The 18,850-nt window shown below is 40.8% G+C and overlaps 1 protein-coding gene across 1 annotated transcript in view; it reads right to left on the reverse strand.

Annotated features, from left to right (window-relative positions):
* The window catches only part of AXIN2 (axin 2), a 52,615-nt gene that overhangs the window by 22,405 nt on the left and 11,360 nt on the right, over positions 1-18,850 (reverse strand). The window contains 2 exon segments of the mRNA XM_070740300.1: positions 2,686-2,788; positions 18,597-18,737. Of these exon segments, the coding sequence (XP_070596401.1) occupies positions 2,686-2,788; positions 18,597-18,737 (244 nt within the window).

The raw sequence follows: 18,850 nt of genomic DNA on the forward strand, positions 1-18,850 counted from the left end.
GGGAGACATTTTGGTACAAATATCCTTTTTCCTTTGAAGGACCTGGGAAAACTATTTCCTGCCTTAACAGTTGCTAAAAGGGGGGAGAAATCTTGGCTCTGCTTAAACAAATAGCAGAAGGCCCAGTGACTTCAATGAGAACGCAATTCCTCCTGGTGCGTTTCTCATTCTTTGACATCCCGAACAGAACAGCAAATGAAAAGCATTTTTTAAAAAAAGCCCTAAAATAAAACAAAGCAGCTGTGGAAGTTCACAGTGAGATTTCCTCCTCTTTCTCTAACCACCCTCAAGCCGATCCATTGCATGGTTAAACAGAGGGAGGAAACGGGCGTTTTAGAACAGTTCTGCAGCAACAAACAAGCAGGGTAAAACAAGCCCAGTTCTACCAATCCTCTATCCGCGAATGACACACATGCAAGGCAGTCTCCTGTCCGATCCAGAGCCTTCGGGAAAGGAATCCTCCAGGCCAGCCTTTGGCTAGGAATCTTGAAACTTATCATCCAAGACATCTGGCAGATTCAGCCAACAATCATTTCAGCTCAACGTTTCCCCACTAATAGCTGCTAGCCAGACACTTCCAGAAACTCCCAAGCTGGGTCAAGATTCCAAGTCATGTTTTCATTGATCTCATCTTTAGGGCAGATTCTAAACCTCCCCTGAAGTTGTCCTCCATAGCACTAAAAAAAATGAGAGGAGGGGGAAAGTGGAAAGGAAAATGTTCAGGTCCAAATACCAGGAAGAATTTCCAAACCGATGGGAATCTCTATGGAAAGTGTACAGTACAACTCTCTCTTCTTTTTTTAAAGAATTCGTATGTTGTATTCTATGCAAGTCCACTTACACAAGTTTTCCTTGACTTACAACCATTCATTTAGTGACTGTTCGAAGTCACAACGGCACTGGAAAAAAGTGACATGACTGTTTTTCACATGACTACGGTGGGCATCCCTGTGGTCACATGATAAAAATTCGGACCCTTGGGCAACTGGCATTTATTCATGATGGTTGCAGTGTCCCAGGATCATAGGATCACCTTTGTGACTTTCTGACGTAATGGGGGAGCTAGATTCATGTAACCACCGTGTTGCTAATGTAACAACCGCAGTGCTGTCACTTAACAACTGTGGCAAGAAAGGTCGTAAAATAGGGCAAAACTCACTTGTCTAGCTTAGCAGAGGAAATTTTAGGCTCAATTGTGGTCAATAAGCCAAGGACTACCTGTATATCTATTCTTTCCCTCTGGGCACGATCCTATTTCTCTTTATCCCACCTTCTCAAACAGCAGAGAAAATAAACAGTCCGCAGAAAGGGCGCGGGAAGGGATTGTCAATCTCCACCATAGCAGAGCTTGGTGCCCAAAAGGCTGGCCTAGCACAAAGTAGATTCCTAGAACAGGTATGCTTTGAGTAGCACTTGGGCCAACATCCTCCACAGCAATGGTGGTTTCCTACTGGTGTGGTCCAGTGCTGCGCACCGATAGGAGCCCAGTGATGATGTAATTTTCTGAGATTTTTTTTCCGGGTTTGGATGGCTTCTCCACATTGAAAGAAGCCCACTGCCCACTTTCCTGTTATTCTTAATCCGAAGCACAACTGAGCACGCTCAGAAGTGCATGCTCGTCCTGAGCATGCTCAGAAGTGAAATTGCGCAGTGGGACATGCACATGTGTGCAGATGCGCACCAGTAGCGAAATGTAACTGGCACCCGACCCTGCTCCCAAGCAAAATGAATTTCTCTGTGGTAGATAAAACAAATCCGATATATCTAAGCAATTTTAGTAAAACAGATGGAGAGAGGAAATGAGTACCATTTCTATCATTTTAGGAAATTATCTTTCCAGCCATCTTTACTGCAGGGAATCACAATCTCTGTCGTTCTTTATTTTACAATATTCGTAGCTCTGCCGCCATTCTGCAGGACTCCGGTTCAAAGACAAGCTCATAAAGCCCAGTATAAACAGATAAAAATGGTATCTCAGGTAGTCCTTGTTTTACAACCGCAATCGGGACCAGAGTTTCCACTGCCAAATGTTGTGGCCGTTAAGTGAGCCGTGCCTGTTTTCATGGCCTTTGTCACCACAGTTGCTTAGCTGCCCACTGTAAACATTAAGTGAATTCTCCATTGATTTTGCTTGTTGGAAGCTGCTTGGGAAGGAATCACTGGGACACTACAAACTATGGTAAATACACGGCAGTTTCCAAGCGCCCAGATTTTGATCACACAACCATGATAGTCATAAGTGGGAGGATCTTAAAGACGCTTTTTTAAATTGCCGGGGTAACTTTCGAATGAGCGTTCAACAAATGGTTGTAAATCGAGGACTACATGCATTGAAAACTATCACTCAACATCTTAGGCGGCCTTTGAATTCATTCATCTACGGACCATAGAAACATAGAAGATTGACGGCAGAAAAAGACCTCATGGTCCATCTAGTCTTCCCTTATACTATTTCCTGTATCTTATCTTAGGATGGATATATGTTTATCCCAGGCATGTTTAAATTCAGTTACTGTGGATTGACCAACCACGTCTGCTGGAAGTTTGTTCCAAGCATCTACTACTCTTTCAGCAAAATAATATTTTCTCATGTTGCTTTTGATCTTTCTCGCAACTAAACAAACAAACAAACCAAACAAACACGTGCTTTTTAAAAATGCTACGGTCAACTCCAGTAGTACTTACCGGAAAGTGAGGTAGAGAAACTTGCCCGTTGGCCTTGACGCTACGATGCATTTCCCTCTGGAGCTGCTTCTTGCTCCCCATCCTGTAAGGAGGGATCCCATCACTGGACATGAGAAAAGAAACCAAATATAATATTAGGTTTAGAGCTTGTAAGTATTCAAACTGCATCAAGAGCCAGAGCTTTGGAGGTTTTCTTTTAATGGCAGGCTAACAGCCCTCAATTACATAAATGCTTAATGGTGTGTGTGTGTGGTTTTGCCCTGTGTAATATTTTGCATGTGTATGCGACGTTTCGGTGAAATCACATTCACCATCATCAGGCTGAAGTTTTAAGCTTCGTGTTGCTGTAAATATGGATATTTCCATATTTCCATAAATATCCATATTTACAGCAACACGACGCTTAAAACTTCAGCCTGATGATGGTGAATGTGATTTCACCGAAACGTCGCATAGTCATGCAAAATATTACACAGGGCAAAACCCGAACTCAGAACAATCTACATACATATACCCGTGAAAATCTACGAAAACAAATATATATATATATACACACACACACACACACACAGAAGCCAAGCCTTCAGACTTCCAAGCCAACCTCTGTTTTTCCCCCCATCTTCCTTATTTAAATTCAACTGAGCTGTAAATGTTTTTCTACTGGGGATGGCAGGGTGGAAACAGGTAAAAGAAGAACACATCTGTTTGTTAGACCCTGGAACCTGGTTGCTAAGGGCTTTCTCCCCCTTCTTTATTATTCTTTTCGCTTCCGCTTTAAATGCAAGTGGTTCCTTTAAAAGTCACAATCCAAGGTGAAAATCCCTGTTTTTTTGCTTTCATCCTGGCATCATGCTAAATGGCACGTTAAAATAGGGGGGGGGGGGGTTTGAGCAGCAGCAGGGATTGATTGATGGCACTTCTGTCCCTTCCTACATGCAATATTACAGGTCTTTCCAGTGGTGCAGTCTGAAATGCCAAGTACTTTAACATAAATTGTCCCTGTAGGAAAAGCCAGTGTAATCTATAGCCTTTTAGAAAGGCATCCAGGGCTCTAAAAATAGGAATCCTTCAAACGAAGACATGGAATGCTTTTAGAATAGTCAAGTTACTCTCCACTCACCTCTTCACTTTCATTATTTTCAGAGAGAAGGGGGAAAATAAACAGCTCCCTAAACTTATGAAGTAGCTTTCACGCTTAGTGCTTGAACGCATGTGCACTGATGGATTGAGAAGCAGATATATGAGTGTGCAAACACGCACATACACAGAGAGAGAGACAAATATAAACTTTATGTACACATCAACTATTTATTTGTAAGATATAAATAAACTTTATTTTGAACCTCCTAGAGCAGTGCTGTCAAACTCCCAGCCTATGGATTGGATGCGTCACACGCTGGCCACTTCCAGTATTAGTGGGGGTGGGTGAGTCCCAATATGTTACAAGTGATGCCGCTGTGATGACATAAGTTTGGCACCCTTGTCCTGGGGCAGTGGTTCTCAACCTTTCTAAAGCCGCAACCCTTTAATACAGTTCCTCATTATTATTATTATTATTATTATTATTATTATTATTATTATTATTATTTATTAGATCTGTATGCTGCCCCTCTCCGTAGACTCGGGGCGGCTCACAGCAATAACAAAGACAAAATAAAAATCAAATCTAATAATTTAAAAAACACTAAGAACCCCATTATTAAAAGCAAACATACACACAAACATACCATGTATAAACTGTATAGGCCCAGGGGAGATGTCTCAGTCCCCCCATGCCTGACAGCAGAGATGGGTCTTAAGAAGTTTACGAAAGGCAAGGAGGGTGGGGGCAGTTCTAATCTCTGGGGGGAGCTGGTTCCAGAGGGTCAGGGCGGCCACAGAGAAGGCTCTTCCCCATGTTGTGGGGACCCCCAACCATAAGTCCAGCGCCAATTTTCCCAACAGAGCTTTAAGCTGATTGGCAGGAAGGTCAGAGGGAAACTCCCACTGTAAACGCCTGATTGGTTGGTTTGTAAAAATATGTTCCAAGACCCCAGAATAGAAGCTTTAGTTCCTAACACCATGGGAAATTTGTCTTTTTTTGGGGTCTTAGGCAACTCCTGTGAAATGGTTTTTCGACCCCCCCAAAGGGGTTCTGACCCCCAGGTTGAGAGCCACTGTCCTAGGGCAATAGACACAGTTATCCATCCTGCATTTTTTCTCTTTAATAATCACCCTATTAGGTTGTGATTGAGTTGAGAGGCAATGACCAGTTCAAGATCACCCACCAGCTTCCATGGTTGACCACGGACTTGAATTTGGGTTTCTCTTGTCTTAGTCCAACATACTCAACTCACAGCCACAATTGAGCCCCAACATTTCCATTGCTAAGCAAGACAGTTTTCAAGTGACTTTTGCCCCATGTTATGGCCTTTTTGCCATAGTTGTTAAGTGAATCAATGCAACGCTTAAGTTAGTAATGTGGTTGTTGAGTGAATTTGGCTTCCCACCCATTTACTTTGCCTGACAGAAATTTGCAAAAGGGGATCGTGTGACCCTGGGAGACTGCAACTGTCATAAATACATGCCCGTTGCCAAGCATCCGAATTTTGACCATGTGACCACAGGGATGTTGCAATGATCATCAGTGATCATAAGTCACTTTTTCAGTGCTGTTCTAACTTTGAATGGTCAGTGGTACATTGAGGGCTACCTGTTCTAACCATTCCATCACTTTGGCTCTAGTCTATATTATATACATAGCATGAAAGCATAATGAACAAAAGGTAGGATAAATCAATATTTTATGCAACTTTAAAAATCCTTGAAAGAAGAAAGAAGTAATTACACATACACACACACATGTGTGTTTGGGTGTGAGGGTGTGTGGGTGTTTGGTTGAAGGCACCATTCATATTTTTAAGCCCCCAGTCATAGAGGTCAAAAATTATGCTGTTATTCAGTATGCTATTGTCAACATTGTTGATTATTTCAATGTGAAAAATGGAAATAGGCTAAAATCCTTATTATGAAACCTCCTACCCTTTTATTCCTTAACTCAGATAATATAAACAGATGGTTTTTAAAGGCAAATCCAATTAAATTCAATTGCATTTGTTTCAGTATAAATATGCATGTCTGCACTGCAATAGTCACCCATTTTGAAAATGTTTGGAAACAAATTGTTGCAAGGGCCTGTTGGTTAAACAAGTCAGATGTGGAAAAAAATGGCTTGGGAAAATATTTTCTGAGCCCAGATCTACAGAATTTTGAGGTGGGAAAGACCATAAATTTTCTAAGCCAAGTTAAGACCATAAATTCTCTAAGCTAAGTTGAGCCATCGGCAACTTTTTTAAACCATGCACCACCCCAAGACTTACACTGATTTGGGCAACCATTCAATGGCATCCTTGCCTTGGGTTGAGACTACATATCTCATCCTGGTGAGTTTTCTAAGTGATGTAAATCTCAAAAAGACTGGAAAGCAAAGAGGCTTGGGATCCCGGTTGAGAATATTTTAAACTAGAGTCAAAAATTCTCAGATTTTTCCGTGAGTCTCTTGTTATCTGGCTCCCTAGGAGCCCAACTTTAAAATTACTACTAAAGGTTTATTCTGTGACCTTGTCAGATTTTGAGCAAGATCAGTGACCAAAATCTGATCCATTTCTAAAAAATATTTTCTGCTGCACCAGGGACCACCTATGCTTCCCTTATGGATCTCAAGCGGTTCCCAGGCCACACCTGAGGAACCACTGAATCCCAGAACTTCATTCTGAAGCAATTCCTATCTTAATAATGATGCATCATCCGAACTTGCATATATTCAAATCCTGCTCCTTCTTCAAAAGAGATCCATGATGTTTTTGCCTATGCAAAACATCTGCTCCTCAAAGATTCATGAGTAAATCTACCAGCTAGGACAGGAAATTGGGTAACCTCTGAATGTACCTATCTCTCAGCTTAAAGGGAAAATGAACTGCATTTACCATTCTGAGAGGTATGAACTAATAATGTGCCAGGTTATGAGAAAATGGGGAGTTTGTTAGGTGATCAGGCTGAAAGAAAAAACAGTCCCCAATCAAACTCATTCTCCTGCTTCCCAATAAAAGTTCATGTAGGGATTTGTGGCCTATGTTAATGACTTCACAACTCTCTACTTTTTATCTGGGATAAAAATAACATGTTTGTTCTTTTATCTAAAGAGAAAACTGAAAACCCCCAGAGTAAAATCATTATATGAAAATACCTTGAATGAGCCTGCAATCTTCATATAAGTTCCTACAAAGAAATGTGACTGGGGTGATTTAATTGTTATATACCAATGATTCTAAAGAAAACTACCCTATCATCACCAACAGGAAATCACAGGATCTCATGCAAATATTGTCCAAACTGTCAACTTAGTTGGGGTAGCACAGAAGATATAGAAAGGCAAGATCTTTTCTCAAACTTGTGAATCTCTCTTCCTCAGAATGTCTCTACTCCTAGTGTGATGAATTGAGTACAGTTGGTTGCGGACAGGGCAATATTTTTAACACATTTGCAGTTCCATTTGCCTCCAAGAAATAGGTAAAAGCGAAGGTAGGTGGCACAGTTCAAAGATCATCTCAGATAGAAGGCATTAAATCCTCTGAAGAACACAACTAGAGCTTCTAAATGTACAACATGCAAATCACATAGTTTAAAGCGACCTTAAGAGATGATCTGGTCCAACCCTAGACCCAGCACAGGATCCCCAGCAGTATCCCTGAAAAGTGACCAGCCAACCTCTGTTTGAAGACCCCCAGCAGAGGACAATTTCCTACTTGGTGTGGCTAATCATGCTTTTGAACCACTTCTCTCTCGACCTAGCCTTTAGTTTGGCAACTTGTAGATTCAGTCATAGTAGCAAACTACAATTTGCAGAATTCACTCATTGTGCTAATCCATTCCATCATTTGTTTAGGTTTTTGCTTATTATCCCCATTTCTCTTCCTATGTGATAGACAAAAGAGACTTAATTTGCTAAGACTCTCAATATAAATGAAAGAGAATGCTGAGAATAGTGGATGCACATATTGATAGTGAACTGAGTGGGTTCTCTACATTGTTCAAATTCATAAAACTTTCCATGCCTTTACAAATAAATTGTAATTTTTGTAGATGTTTCATTAGAATCGATAGAATAGAATTCTTTATTGGCCAAGTGTGATTGGACACACAAGGAATTTATCATTGGTGCACGTGCTCTAAGTGTATATAAAAGAAAAAGATACATTTGTCAATAATCATGAGGAACAACATTTAATGATTGCCATAGGGTACAAATAGACAATCAGGAAACAACATTAATATAAATCGTAAGGATCCAAGCAACAAGTTTCAGTCATGTAATCCTAAGTGGGAGGAGATGAGTGATAGAAACTATGAGAAGACTAATAGTAATAGTAGAACAGACTTAATAAATATTTTGACAGTGTTGAGGGAATTATTTGTTTAGCAGAGTGATGACATTAGGGGAAAAAACGTTCTTGTGTCTAGTTGTCTTGCTGTGCAGTGCTCTATAGTGACGTTTTGAGGGTAGGAGTTGAAACAATTTATGCCTAGGATGCAAGGAGTCAGTAAATATTTTCACCACCCTCTATTACCTGGCTAAATAACATCTTTGGGGAAAATATTACTCACTGGGTAATGAAATATCTGCAAGTAAGCTACCATGCTCAGAGAGCACCAAAGATTCCAGAGTTCAATCCCAAGCTGTATATATTTGCTTCGATTTGTAATCATTAAGTTATTCGTGTTCTACCATGTCATATACTGTAGTTTCCAAGCACTTCAGAAACAATGTACTATTTGAAAATACATGCCCATGGATTACTTTTGTGTTTGTTCTGGGCTTGCACGGCATTGAAAACTAATCATAATGGCAGAGCTCATACTGTGAGTACAGTATGAGTACAACACAGGATCTGACCCTGTCCTATAATTCCACTTTGCTAACATAAATATAAAACTTCAAGCGCCTATTATGCGTATGTGTATGCTTTTTAAATAATGGAGTTTTTAGGCTTTTAATGTTAAATTGTTATTTAGACTTTTAATATTAGATTTGTTATTGTATATTGTTTTATCACTGTTGTGAGCCGCACCGAGTCTTTGGAGCAGGGCAGCATACAAATCTAATTTAATAATAATAATAATAATAATAATAATAATAATAATAATAATAATAATAATCTTCCCTGTTTATTTCTGATTTTTAGATGGTACCATTGATATATTTTCCCCCAGGCTTATAGACTTTATGTATGGTATGCTTGTGTTGTATGTTTTTTAAATGATGGGTTTTTTTAAATACTTTCTTTTAATATTAGATTTGTTACATTTTATGTTGTTATTATTATTGTTGTGATCTGCCCCGAGTCTGCGGAGAGGGGCGGCATACAAATCTAATAAAATAAAATAAAAACAAATAAATATTTTGCCGTATTATTTATTCCATGCAAGCCATCAACTTTTAAAAAATAAAAAAATTCTGGTGCTGCAGAAATATGTTTAATAAATAAACAAACAAACAAATGGCAGGTGTATTGGTACAACATACTAAATCGCCATCTGTGAACTATAATCTCTAATTGCTAATCCAACATCATCCCATATTCTGTTTTAGCATAGGTCTGTGAACCAGGCCATTACTCAAAAGCCATTTATGGTTTGCTTTGGCTTAGACAAACGTATTGTGGTTTGTTAACTGTGATGTGCAATATGATTTATCCACCGGCAATAGGCAATGCCAGTTAATAAACCCAAAAACTCTGTGCAGGAGAGAAAAGGAAGTGTGTGGGTGGGAGGACTCAGGTATGGCATGATAATATACAGTTGTTAGCACAGGCCCAGATTTTGTCCTGAAACTGGAGTTTGGCACAAGGTCTGAATGCCCCATCTCCCATGCTTCTCTGTGGGAGATTATCCCATTTATGTTTCAAGAGCTCAGATGCTTCTACCCAAGTTGGCTGCAGAGAAGTAACCTGACACCAACCACAGCATCACATTCCTCCAACCGCCCAGACTTAATGCTGGAATACAGCCTCTTTCTGTTGTGATATTACAACAGGGATGTCTTATGTCCTCTCTGGTGGAGAAGCCAGCCCCCTTCCCCAGGCTAGACTACCCTTAAGTGGCAAAGGACAGGAGGGAAAAAAACACCCCACCATCCAATTTTCTTTGCATGGGGAAAGGCAACATTAACATAAAGGTCAATTACCAATCTAGTTGGCTGCTTCTGTGCTGGGAAATTGGGTGGAGGAGGAGTGGGCTCCTTTTCCAAAATGCCATCAGTCAGCCCCGTGACATCCTTGGGGTAGGCTAGGAGCTCTCTGGTCTCCTTGAGTGTCTTAAGATTTAATTTCCATAATTCCTAACATGCACCAAATTCAGTGCAGTTGGTATTAGGTGAGTTTATGACTTTTCTTGTTAAACGAATCACTGCAGTTATTAAGTGAATCATGTGGTCCTTAAGTAAATCCAGCTCTTCTCCCCCCTGTTGAGTTTGCTGGTTGGGAAAGACACAAATGGTATTCAAATGACCCCAGGATATCTTAAAACATACGTCAATTTTTACCCTGTGGCCTTGGTGGATGCTGCTATTATCATAAATCTGAGAACTGGTCATAAGTCATTCAACTAATGGTCATAAGTTGAGGAATACCTCTAAACCACTTATGAGCCTTGGTGGCGCAGTGGTTAGGGTGTAGTACTGCAAGCTACTTCTGCTGATCACTGGCTGCCAGCAGTTTGGCAGATCGAATCTCACCAGGCTCAAGGTTGACTCAGCCTTCCATCCTTCCAAGGTTGGTAAAATGAGGACCCAGATTGTTGGGGGCAATATGCTGACTCTCTGTAAACTGCTTAGAGAAGGCTCTAAAGCACTGTGAAGCGGTATATAAGTCCAAATGCTAAAGCTAAATGTTAAAAGCTTCTAAAGAACAGATAGATATAAATCTAAGGACTAAATGAAATCCTTGTTTTCAAGAATTGCTTTGAACAATTGAATGCATGGCTAAAATACCTGCCCTAAGTCGGGGACCTAATTATTTCTCTCTTGATCCCTATTTTTGGTAACTTTTTATTCGATGGGAAGTCCTTAAGAACCTGAAAAGTTACACATTCTTCTGTGACATTCATTGGTCTGATTCAGACCTCATTTTTCTTTGAGGAGCTCAGGATGGTGCTGCTCCTGAACACAACCTTGCAAGGCCCGTTGGGCTGAGCATGAGCCACTAAATCCACCTCTCCAGAGAAATTCTTGTGGCAGAAAGTGGACTGAAACTGTGCTCTCCCTACTCCTGGGGCAACACATTTACCACTATACTCTACTTTAAAAAAAAGAGCATGCTTAATATGGTAACAATTCTTGGAACAAACTCAAGGAAATCAAGAATTCCCACTAAGAAAATGTGGGAATGTCCATTTGCATACATTGTGAATACGTCGGGCTTATTTTATTTATATTATTGTATTTATTTATTTAGTCAAGCATGTATTTGATTACAAACTATAAGCATAGTATAAACATGATTGTGAATATATAAGAAATACAAGCATGATTATGAGTACATGATATTTTACAAATACATGAGAACATTAGGACAGGGATAGTAGACATATTGGTGTGCTTATGCACGCCCTTTACAGATCTCTTAGGAATGGAGTGAGGTCAACAGTAGACAGTCTAAGATTAAAGATTTGGGGGTTTAAGGAAGAAACTATAGTCGGGTAATATATTCCAGGCATTGACCACTCTGTTGCTGAAGTTGAAAATTTTACAATGACGTTTGGAGTGGTTTACATTATGTTTGTATCTATTGTGAGCTCATTGTTATTGTATTTTTATTATTATCATTATATTATCTCCATGAAAGCATTTCTAAGACTGCATTATCATAGAGTTGATCTCCAAATAAACCAGAATTAAGAGCCAGACATCAATGGAATTTTGGATTAGATCAGGTGAAGGCAACTGTTGGCTCTTCTATGACTTGTGGTCTTCAACTCCCAGAATTCCTGAACCAATCATGCTAGCTCAGGAATTCTGGGAGTTGAAGTCCACATGTCATAGAAGAGCCAACTTTGCCTACCCCTGGCTTAGATTAAGCAGCCCATCACAAATGAATTTACATTGGAGTAAAAGGAAGCACCATCAAGCCAAGGAAAGCCTTTCCCATATTTGTATTTGTGCCGCCACACAAGCTATTGCACAACTGTCAAACATCACAAACCTCTTAATCTTCAAGCTCCAAGACATCAAGACATTAAAAAGTCATCAACCATTTATGGCAGGCCAGATGCCACTCCAGACATCCTCTGGAAGAACACACACATTTGCCTCTTTCAAAGCAACAATTTCACTGCATTAGTTTTGCACCTCAAATGTCTCTTCAACCAGAGAAAGAGAAGACAGTTCAAATCTCTCGAACCTATTAAGTCTGGCAAAATATTGACTGGGAGAGAGAAGAAACTATTTTTAAAACCAAATCTAAGATATGAAATTTTACAATTACAAATCATACAACTTAGAAATTAGGACCTCAGTTAAGAATCCCCCCATGCCGCTTGTCAAAAGTATCCTATGGACCAACAGTTACAACATACGTAAAAATAGTAATAGCCTTTAGGCTTATATACCACTTCATAGTGCTTTTACAGCTTTCTCTAAGTGGTTTAAAGAATCAGCATATTGCCCCCAACAAGCTGGGTCCTCATTTTACCCACCTCGGAAGGCTGGAAGGTTGAGTAAACCTTGAGCTAGTGATGAGATTTGAACTGCTGAACTACAGCTAGCAGTTAGCTGAAGTAGCCTGCAGTGCTGCACTCTAACCACTGTGCCGCCCTGGCTCTTAACAAGGCAGATGCCTCTCAGCCTAAAACGAGACAGACACATCTCAACTGCATAGAGCAGAGTAAAAAACCTAAGTTAAAATAACACAAATGACAACATTTAGGGACTGTGTGTGTGTGAGAGGGAGAAAAATCATAAGTATTAAGTGATGCCATAATGGAAACACATCAGGGAATCAAGAGTGTGCAGAACATAAAGATGTATGTGAGTTACTTGCGTACGTGGCCATCTTTATGCTTTCACACCACAGGGTCTGGGGGAAAAAACCTGACTGAAAATATAAAAAGCCTCTTCCAGTTTAGAAAGAAAATGCTGACCACGAAAGATACAGGGTCTCTGAATATTCAATATAAGATTTTTCACCTGTTATTGGTTTTAATGATTCATCTTGTAATGATAGATTGCTCTGTCTTTTGTTATATATATTTTAACTAAGCTAAATCCTTATCGATAACACTTGGGTTTGAAAACAAAACAAAACTTGGTTTCGTTATACAGTATTTCGTTTGGAAACTTCTTGGTGCTTAAAAGAGTGGCCTTCTCCCTAATGAAACCTTAGTGATATAAGTCTATTGGGCCCCTCCGGATCACTTTGTCCTAATTCAATCTCATTGTCCATCCAGGTAGCCCCTCTCAATTCTCCCCAGTGTTTGGGAAGACTCTCCCAACACAGCAATTTGGAGAAATCTTCTGAATTGGTTCACTTAAGCACAGCCTCTATCTTGGAACAAGTTGTTAATTGAACTTAAATAAAAGGCTCAATCAGTGTCATGTTAGGAGGGGCCCTTCCTTAATAGCCTGAGAAACAGAACTGGGTATCCTAATGAGGATTTGAGCATTTTTGGTGCTTGAATATTTAAAATAAAAGAGCACTGGAACAAGGCAAGAATTGATAATGCACTCCTGCGAACGAGACAGACAGCTGCTTCTCAAATTTAAAATTAGGGTAGCCAATGAAGCCAATTAAGGCACAGAGGAGAGAGTCTCTGGAGGACTCATTTTGCCCCGGGGATATTTATTTTGGTTTCAAGCTTTCTTTCAGCCGCACATACACCAAACAGCCTTTGGTGGTGGACTTTTAACATCCCCAACAAGTTTCCCATCTGAAAAATAAGAGCAAGGAAGACTTTATAAGGTAGCCATGAAGGCAAGGAAGACAGAAAAAGCAAGCCTTTAAATAAGAAGACTGTTTGGTAAATATCATGAGGTTGATTTCAAATCTGCCTCAAAATCTTTTGTAAGGCTGTTATAACCCTCAGCTAGAAGAATCCTCCTATAGATGCCATGCTCGCCCGCTTGATGATAAGGTGAGATCTGAGGGGAGGGGACACCAAATGTTTCTTCTCAATGCTGGAATATTTTAAAGCATTTTACATACAGAAGCTCAATGGCCTCAAAAGTTGGGACAGTGTTTTTTTTGGAAGACGACAAGGTAACAGCCATGTCAGTCCACTAGCTTTCTCCTTCTTGCCCCTGCCTGCCTCTGTGTGTGTGTGTGTGTTTAAATCCAAGCCTAGAATAAAGAACTGCACAATTTTAGGCAGTGAGGAGCACAGTTTAATTATAAACATTTTAGCTAACCATTCTGGGACTAAGCCAATCTGTTTCTGGGGAAACACTAGTTTTGAAGTCTCCCTTCCAGTCAGCTGCCATTTAAGCTGAGCCAATTATCTTAGCCTTTTGACTTAGATGTGCCTGACCTAACTTGAATGTAGTTTTACTGCTTCTTTTGAAATCTCAGGCTTTGGCGCATATGCATTCACTCCCATCTTCATTTGGCAATGGCTGTGGAGCACAGCCTCTGATCTTGCCAACATCAAAAGCCTGGTTTGTAAGATAAGGTAATATTTGAAGTTCACTCAGCAGTATTCCCCTGGGTCCAAAGTAAATCCATAAATAAGATATAACCAAATAATAAGATGCTCCCTTTCAGCTCTCTTTTCTTCTCTTTATTTCCTTCCTTCCAATCAAGGCATGGAAATTGGAGGTGCTTTGTGGTCGGCACCAAAAGAACATGTGAGCAACCAAAAACGTCGCCAGGATGCTTTTGAGATTAACTCAAATTCAAACACAAGGTGCTGTGTGTCTTCCATTCTAGGAAGGCCACCAAAGCTTCCTGCCCAGCTCATCCTGGCTTCATATCAGTGGTGAAATCCATATTTTTCCCCCTACTGGTTCTGTGAGTGTGGCTTGGTGGGCATGGCTTGGTTGGCCCGGCAGGGGAAAGAATCTGCAAGATCTCCATTCCCTCCCAACTCCTGGAGAAGGTTATGGCAAAATCCCCATTTCCTCCTGATCAGGGCGGCATAGAATAGATGGGGGCAAGGTCAGTCAGAAGTGGTATTTACCAGTTCTCTAAACTACGGTTCTACAGTTCTCTACATTCCTGGGGGAAGGATATTGCAAAATCCCCATTCCCTTCACATTCCTGGGGGAAGGATACTGCAAAATCCCCATTCCCTCTACATTCCTGGGGGAAGGATACTGCAAAATCCCCATTCCCTCTACATTCCTGGGGGAAGGATACTGCAAAATCCCCATTCCCTCTACATTCCTGGGGGGAAGGATACTGCAAAATCCCCATTCCCTCTACATTCCTCGGGGAAGGTTACTGCAAAATCCCCATTCCCTCTACATTCCTGGGGGAAGGATACTGCAAAATCCCCATTCCTTCTACATTCCTGGGGGAAGGATACTACAAAATCCCCATTCCCTCTACATTCCTGGGGGAAGGATACTGCAAAATCCCCATTCCCTCTACATTCCTGGGGGAAGGATACTGCAAAATCCTCATTCCCTCTACATTCCTCGGGGAAGGATACTGCAAAATCCCCATTCCCTCCCCATTCTGGGGCCAGCCAGAGGTGGTATTTACCGGTTCTCCAAACTACTCAAAATTTCTGCCTATTGGTTCTCCAGAACTGGTCAGAACCTGCTGAAGCCCACCTCTGGGGGGAAGGATACTACAAAATCCCCATTCCTTCCCCATTCTCGGGTCAGCCAGAGGTGATGTTTGCTGGTTCTCCGAACTACTCAAAATTTCCACTACCGGTTCTCCAGAACCTGTCAGAACCTGCTGGATCTCACCCCTGCTTTATATATCTTTACATTCTCCCCCTCCATTTGCCTCCCACCCAAGAGGCAACCTAAATGCACAATTGGGAAGTCAACAAAACCCATAGGAAAAGGCATAGATGTCGTTTGTCGCAGCATCAAAGAAAGTCAATCTACCACAGAAGCAATGGATTTCCCACCCTCACCCCCTCTTTTCCAATCCATTCCCCCACCCTGGACAGAAAATATACCTTTCCCAGCTTCAAGCTTTTGCTCAAGTTTCTCCTTTGTACACTCAGGGCAAGGGAAACAAAGTCAAACGTAGAAAACCTGGGCTGGAGTTGGCAGCCGGAGAAGGTGAAGAAAAGTTATTTCTTCATGCTAGGTAACTATCCCAGATCCTGACTGAAATCCATGTTTTGTCTGTTCAAGGCCTCCCCCAGCGGTATAAATCAAGTAAGAGTCCCTGGCTCCTGATGACCTGAAGGAGCTCTTGTTTTGGCAGGAGCAAACAGGCCAGCTTCTTTTATGCCCTGCTTTAAGGGGGAGCTCTTATTCACTTGCTCAAGTCAATTTCAAAGCTGCCTGCTAACCTCTTATCCTCTCCTAAGCTCCCCTAGATGAACAATGGGCTGAAAGGGATTCAGTTAAGCCTTTCATCCACCACCAACCTCTTTGCACTTTTATTTCTCACTCAGGCCTCTCATCCACAGAAGGCCTGACAATTGGCTTGGCTCTGAAGAGAGGGTGTAAGGATCCCAGCTGTATGGAGCCACTGCTAGTCCAGAAATGACTAACTCTATGGAGGCACAAGGATGGGCCCCACCCCATCCTGGCAAGCCAGTTTTGGCCATCCTCTTTAAGATTAGGCAAGGCCAACCCTGCAGCCCCGTTACAGAATGGGAGAGGCAGTTCTCACAGATGGTTTAAGGGAGAATTATAGGTGGATTTGGACTTCCGAAATGGAATTTATATTGTTATGCAGCAGTATTGACATGGATGAACAACAACAAAATTGTCTTGAGTGCCTACAAGTGCCACCCAAGGGATGTTTGCTCTGGATTTTGTTAAGAAATACAAGACTTTTGACTTTGGAGGGACATGATTTACAGATAGGATGGCACACACTTATATGGTATTGGGGGAAATAAAATACAGAGGTATTTCCAGAGACACTGTATCAGGAACTCCTTACATTTAGTATGGGTAAAAATAAAATAGAAACATTATTCGAAAATACCATTTTGGATATCTATAATGGAAGCACTAATGCACCCAAGTAGATTGAATTGGGAAAATGTCCCACGATATAACAGATTTGACAACAAAAAATGGAGCCAATCTGTACCATATAAGCCAACGAAAGTCCCTATACACAGGTAGTCCTCAACGTACAACAGTTCATTTAGTGACCCCATTCAAAGTTACTACAGCACTGGAAAAAAGGGACCATTTCTCACACAACAACCATTGTTGGATCCCCATGGTCATGTAATCAATATTCAGATGTTTGGCACCTGATTCATATTTATGATGATTGACATGTCTCTGGGTCTCATGATTTGCCTTCTGCCAAGCAAGGTCGACGGGGAAGCCAGCTGCACTTAACAGCCGTGTTACTGACTTAACAATTGCAATGATTTACTTAACAACCATGGCAAAAATTCCTTAATGAATGTTTCACTTGGCAACAGAAATTTTGGATTCATATGGGGTCAGAGGTCAAGGACTACCATGAAATGGTTGGCTTCCATGAAGAAGCATGGACAACACTAAAACTGTTTTGAGTGTCTAACAAGTGCCACCCAAGGGATGTTTCCTCTGCAGCCCATCTCAGGGGGGGCTTCTAGATTTAGTCCCGGGGCATCAGCTGACTCACAAAAGGGAGTAGAGAAACCCTTAATTACAGCAAAACCAATCAGCGTTTTAAAAACTTCTTTCAACAGCAAAATGAACCATGTCCTTCTAGTATCCTGGAATATTTCAATAATAAAACACTGCCTTCATTCAGAAACAGGATAGAGATTACAATTTGAGAAAAGAGAAGGGCAGACAGAAAAGAACTGGTAATGCAGTTTAACCACCAGAGATTATATAAAGGCTGAGCAAGAGTCTGTCTTTCTTTCTTTCTTTCTTTCTTTCTTTCTTTCTTTCTCTCTTTTTATCTCTCTCTTTCTCTTTCTCTTTCTTTCTTTCTCTTGCCGTCTCTTCTTTATTCTCTATTTCTTTTCATTTTGTCTTTCCCTTCTTTCCCTTTTCTTTCTTTCCTTCTTTCTCTCTCTCTCTCCTTCCCTCCCTCCTTTCCTCTCTCTCTCTCTTTCTTTCTTTATCTCTCTCTTTCTCTTTCTTTCTTTCTTTCTTTTTCTTGCCATCTCTTCTTTATTCTCTATTTCTTTTCTTTTTGTCTTTCCCTTCTTTCCCTTTTCTTTCTTTCCTTCTTTCTTTCTCTCTCTCCTTCCCTCCTTCCTTTCCTCTCTCTCTCTCTCTCTTTCTTTCTCAGTCAAATTTTTTGCATAGGACACCATTCCTCTTCTAGAGGGAATTCAAAAGAAAATAGCCCAAGCCTTCTCTAATTCTAGTTCTAATATTGGCACAACAGGTCACTTGCCTTTCAAATCAATTGTACTTCGAAGCACAGCAATAACCTCGGAGCACTTCCTAAAGGAAGCAATTTATTTTTTTAACACGGTCATTATTTAATGATAGCACACAAGGTCCTAAAAACACCTGAAACAAGACAGAAAATACTGTAAGGGACAACTGATGGACCTGCTCTTTGGGGCAGAAACAAACTGTGTAGGTTTTCCAGGAGAGCAAGGCCATTTATCTGAGACTTTGGAATAATAATCCCTATCAAGCAATGAATATGGCGGAGACCAAATCTTACTCCTGCAGCATATACCGTTCTGTTCCACTCATGAGCTCAGTTAAGTAGGAAAGACAGCCCAGAAAAATTTAACGTTACAAACTTCACTTCAATTCCAATGATGGGAGTACTTACACACTGCTGTCAGTCATTGACATAGAATCATCAGTCAGAGCGTCACTAGAAATTTCGCTGTCATTTGCACTAGTAGCAGGAGCAAAGACATAGCCAGAATTCACATGATAAGGGTTAACTGGATCGTTCCTCTTGAAGGACCTAGAAATGAGAAGAAACAGAGAGCCCTGTTAAGTCTTTGAACGCCGGAAATGCAAACTTTAGGAGACCAAAAAGTAAGGTAGCAGTTACTCAAGCCAAACTACAGATCTAAC

The sequence above is a fragment of the Erythrolamprus reginae genome, chromosome 2, assembly GCF_031021105.1.
Source record: "Erythrolamprus reginae isolate rEryReg1 chromosome 2, rEryReg1.hap1, whole genome shotgun sequence".
Taxonomy (NCBI): domain Eukaryota; kingdom Metazoa; phylum Chordata; class Lepidosauria; order Squamata; family Dipsadidae; genus Erythrolamprus; species Erythrolamprus reginae.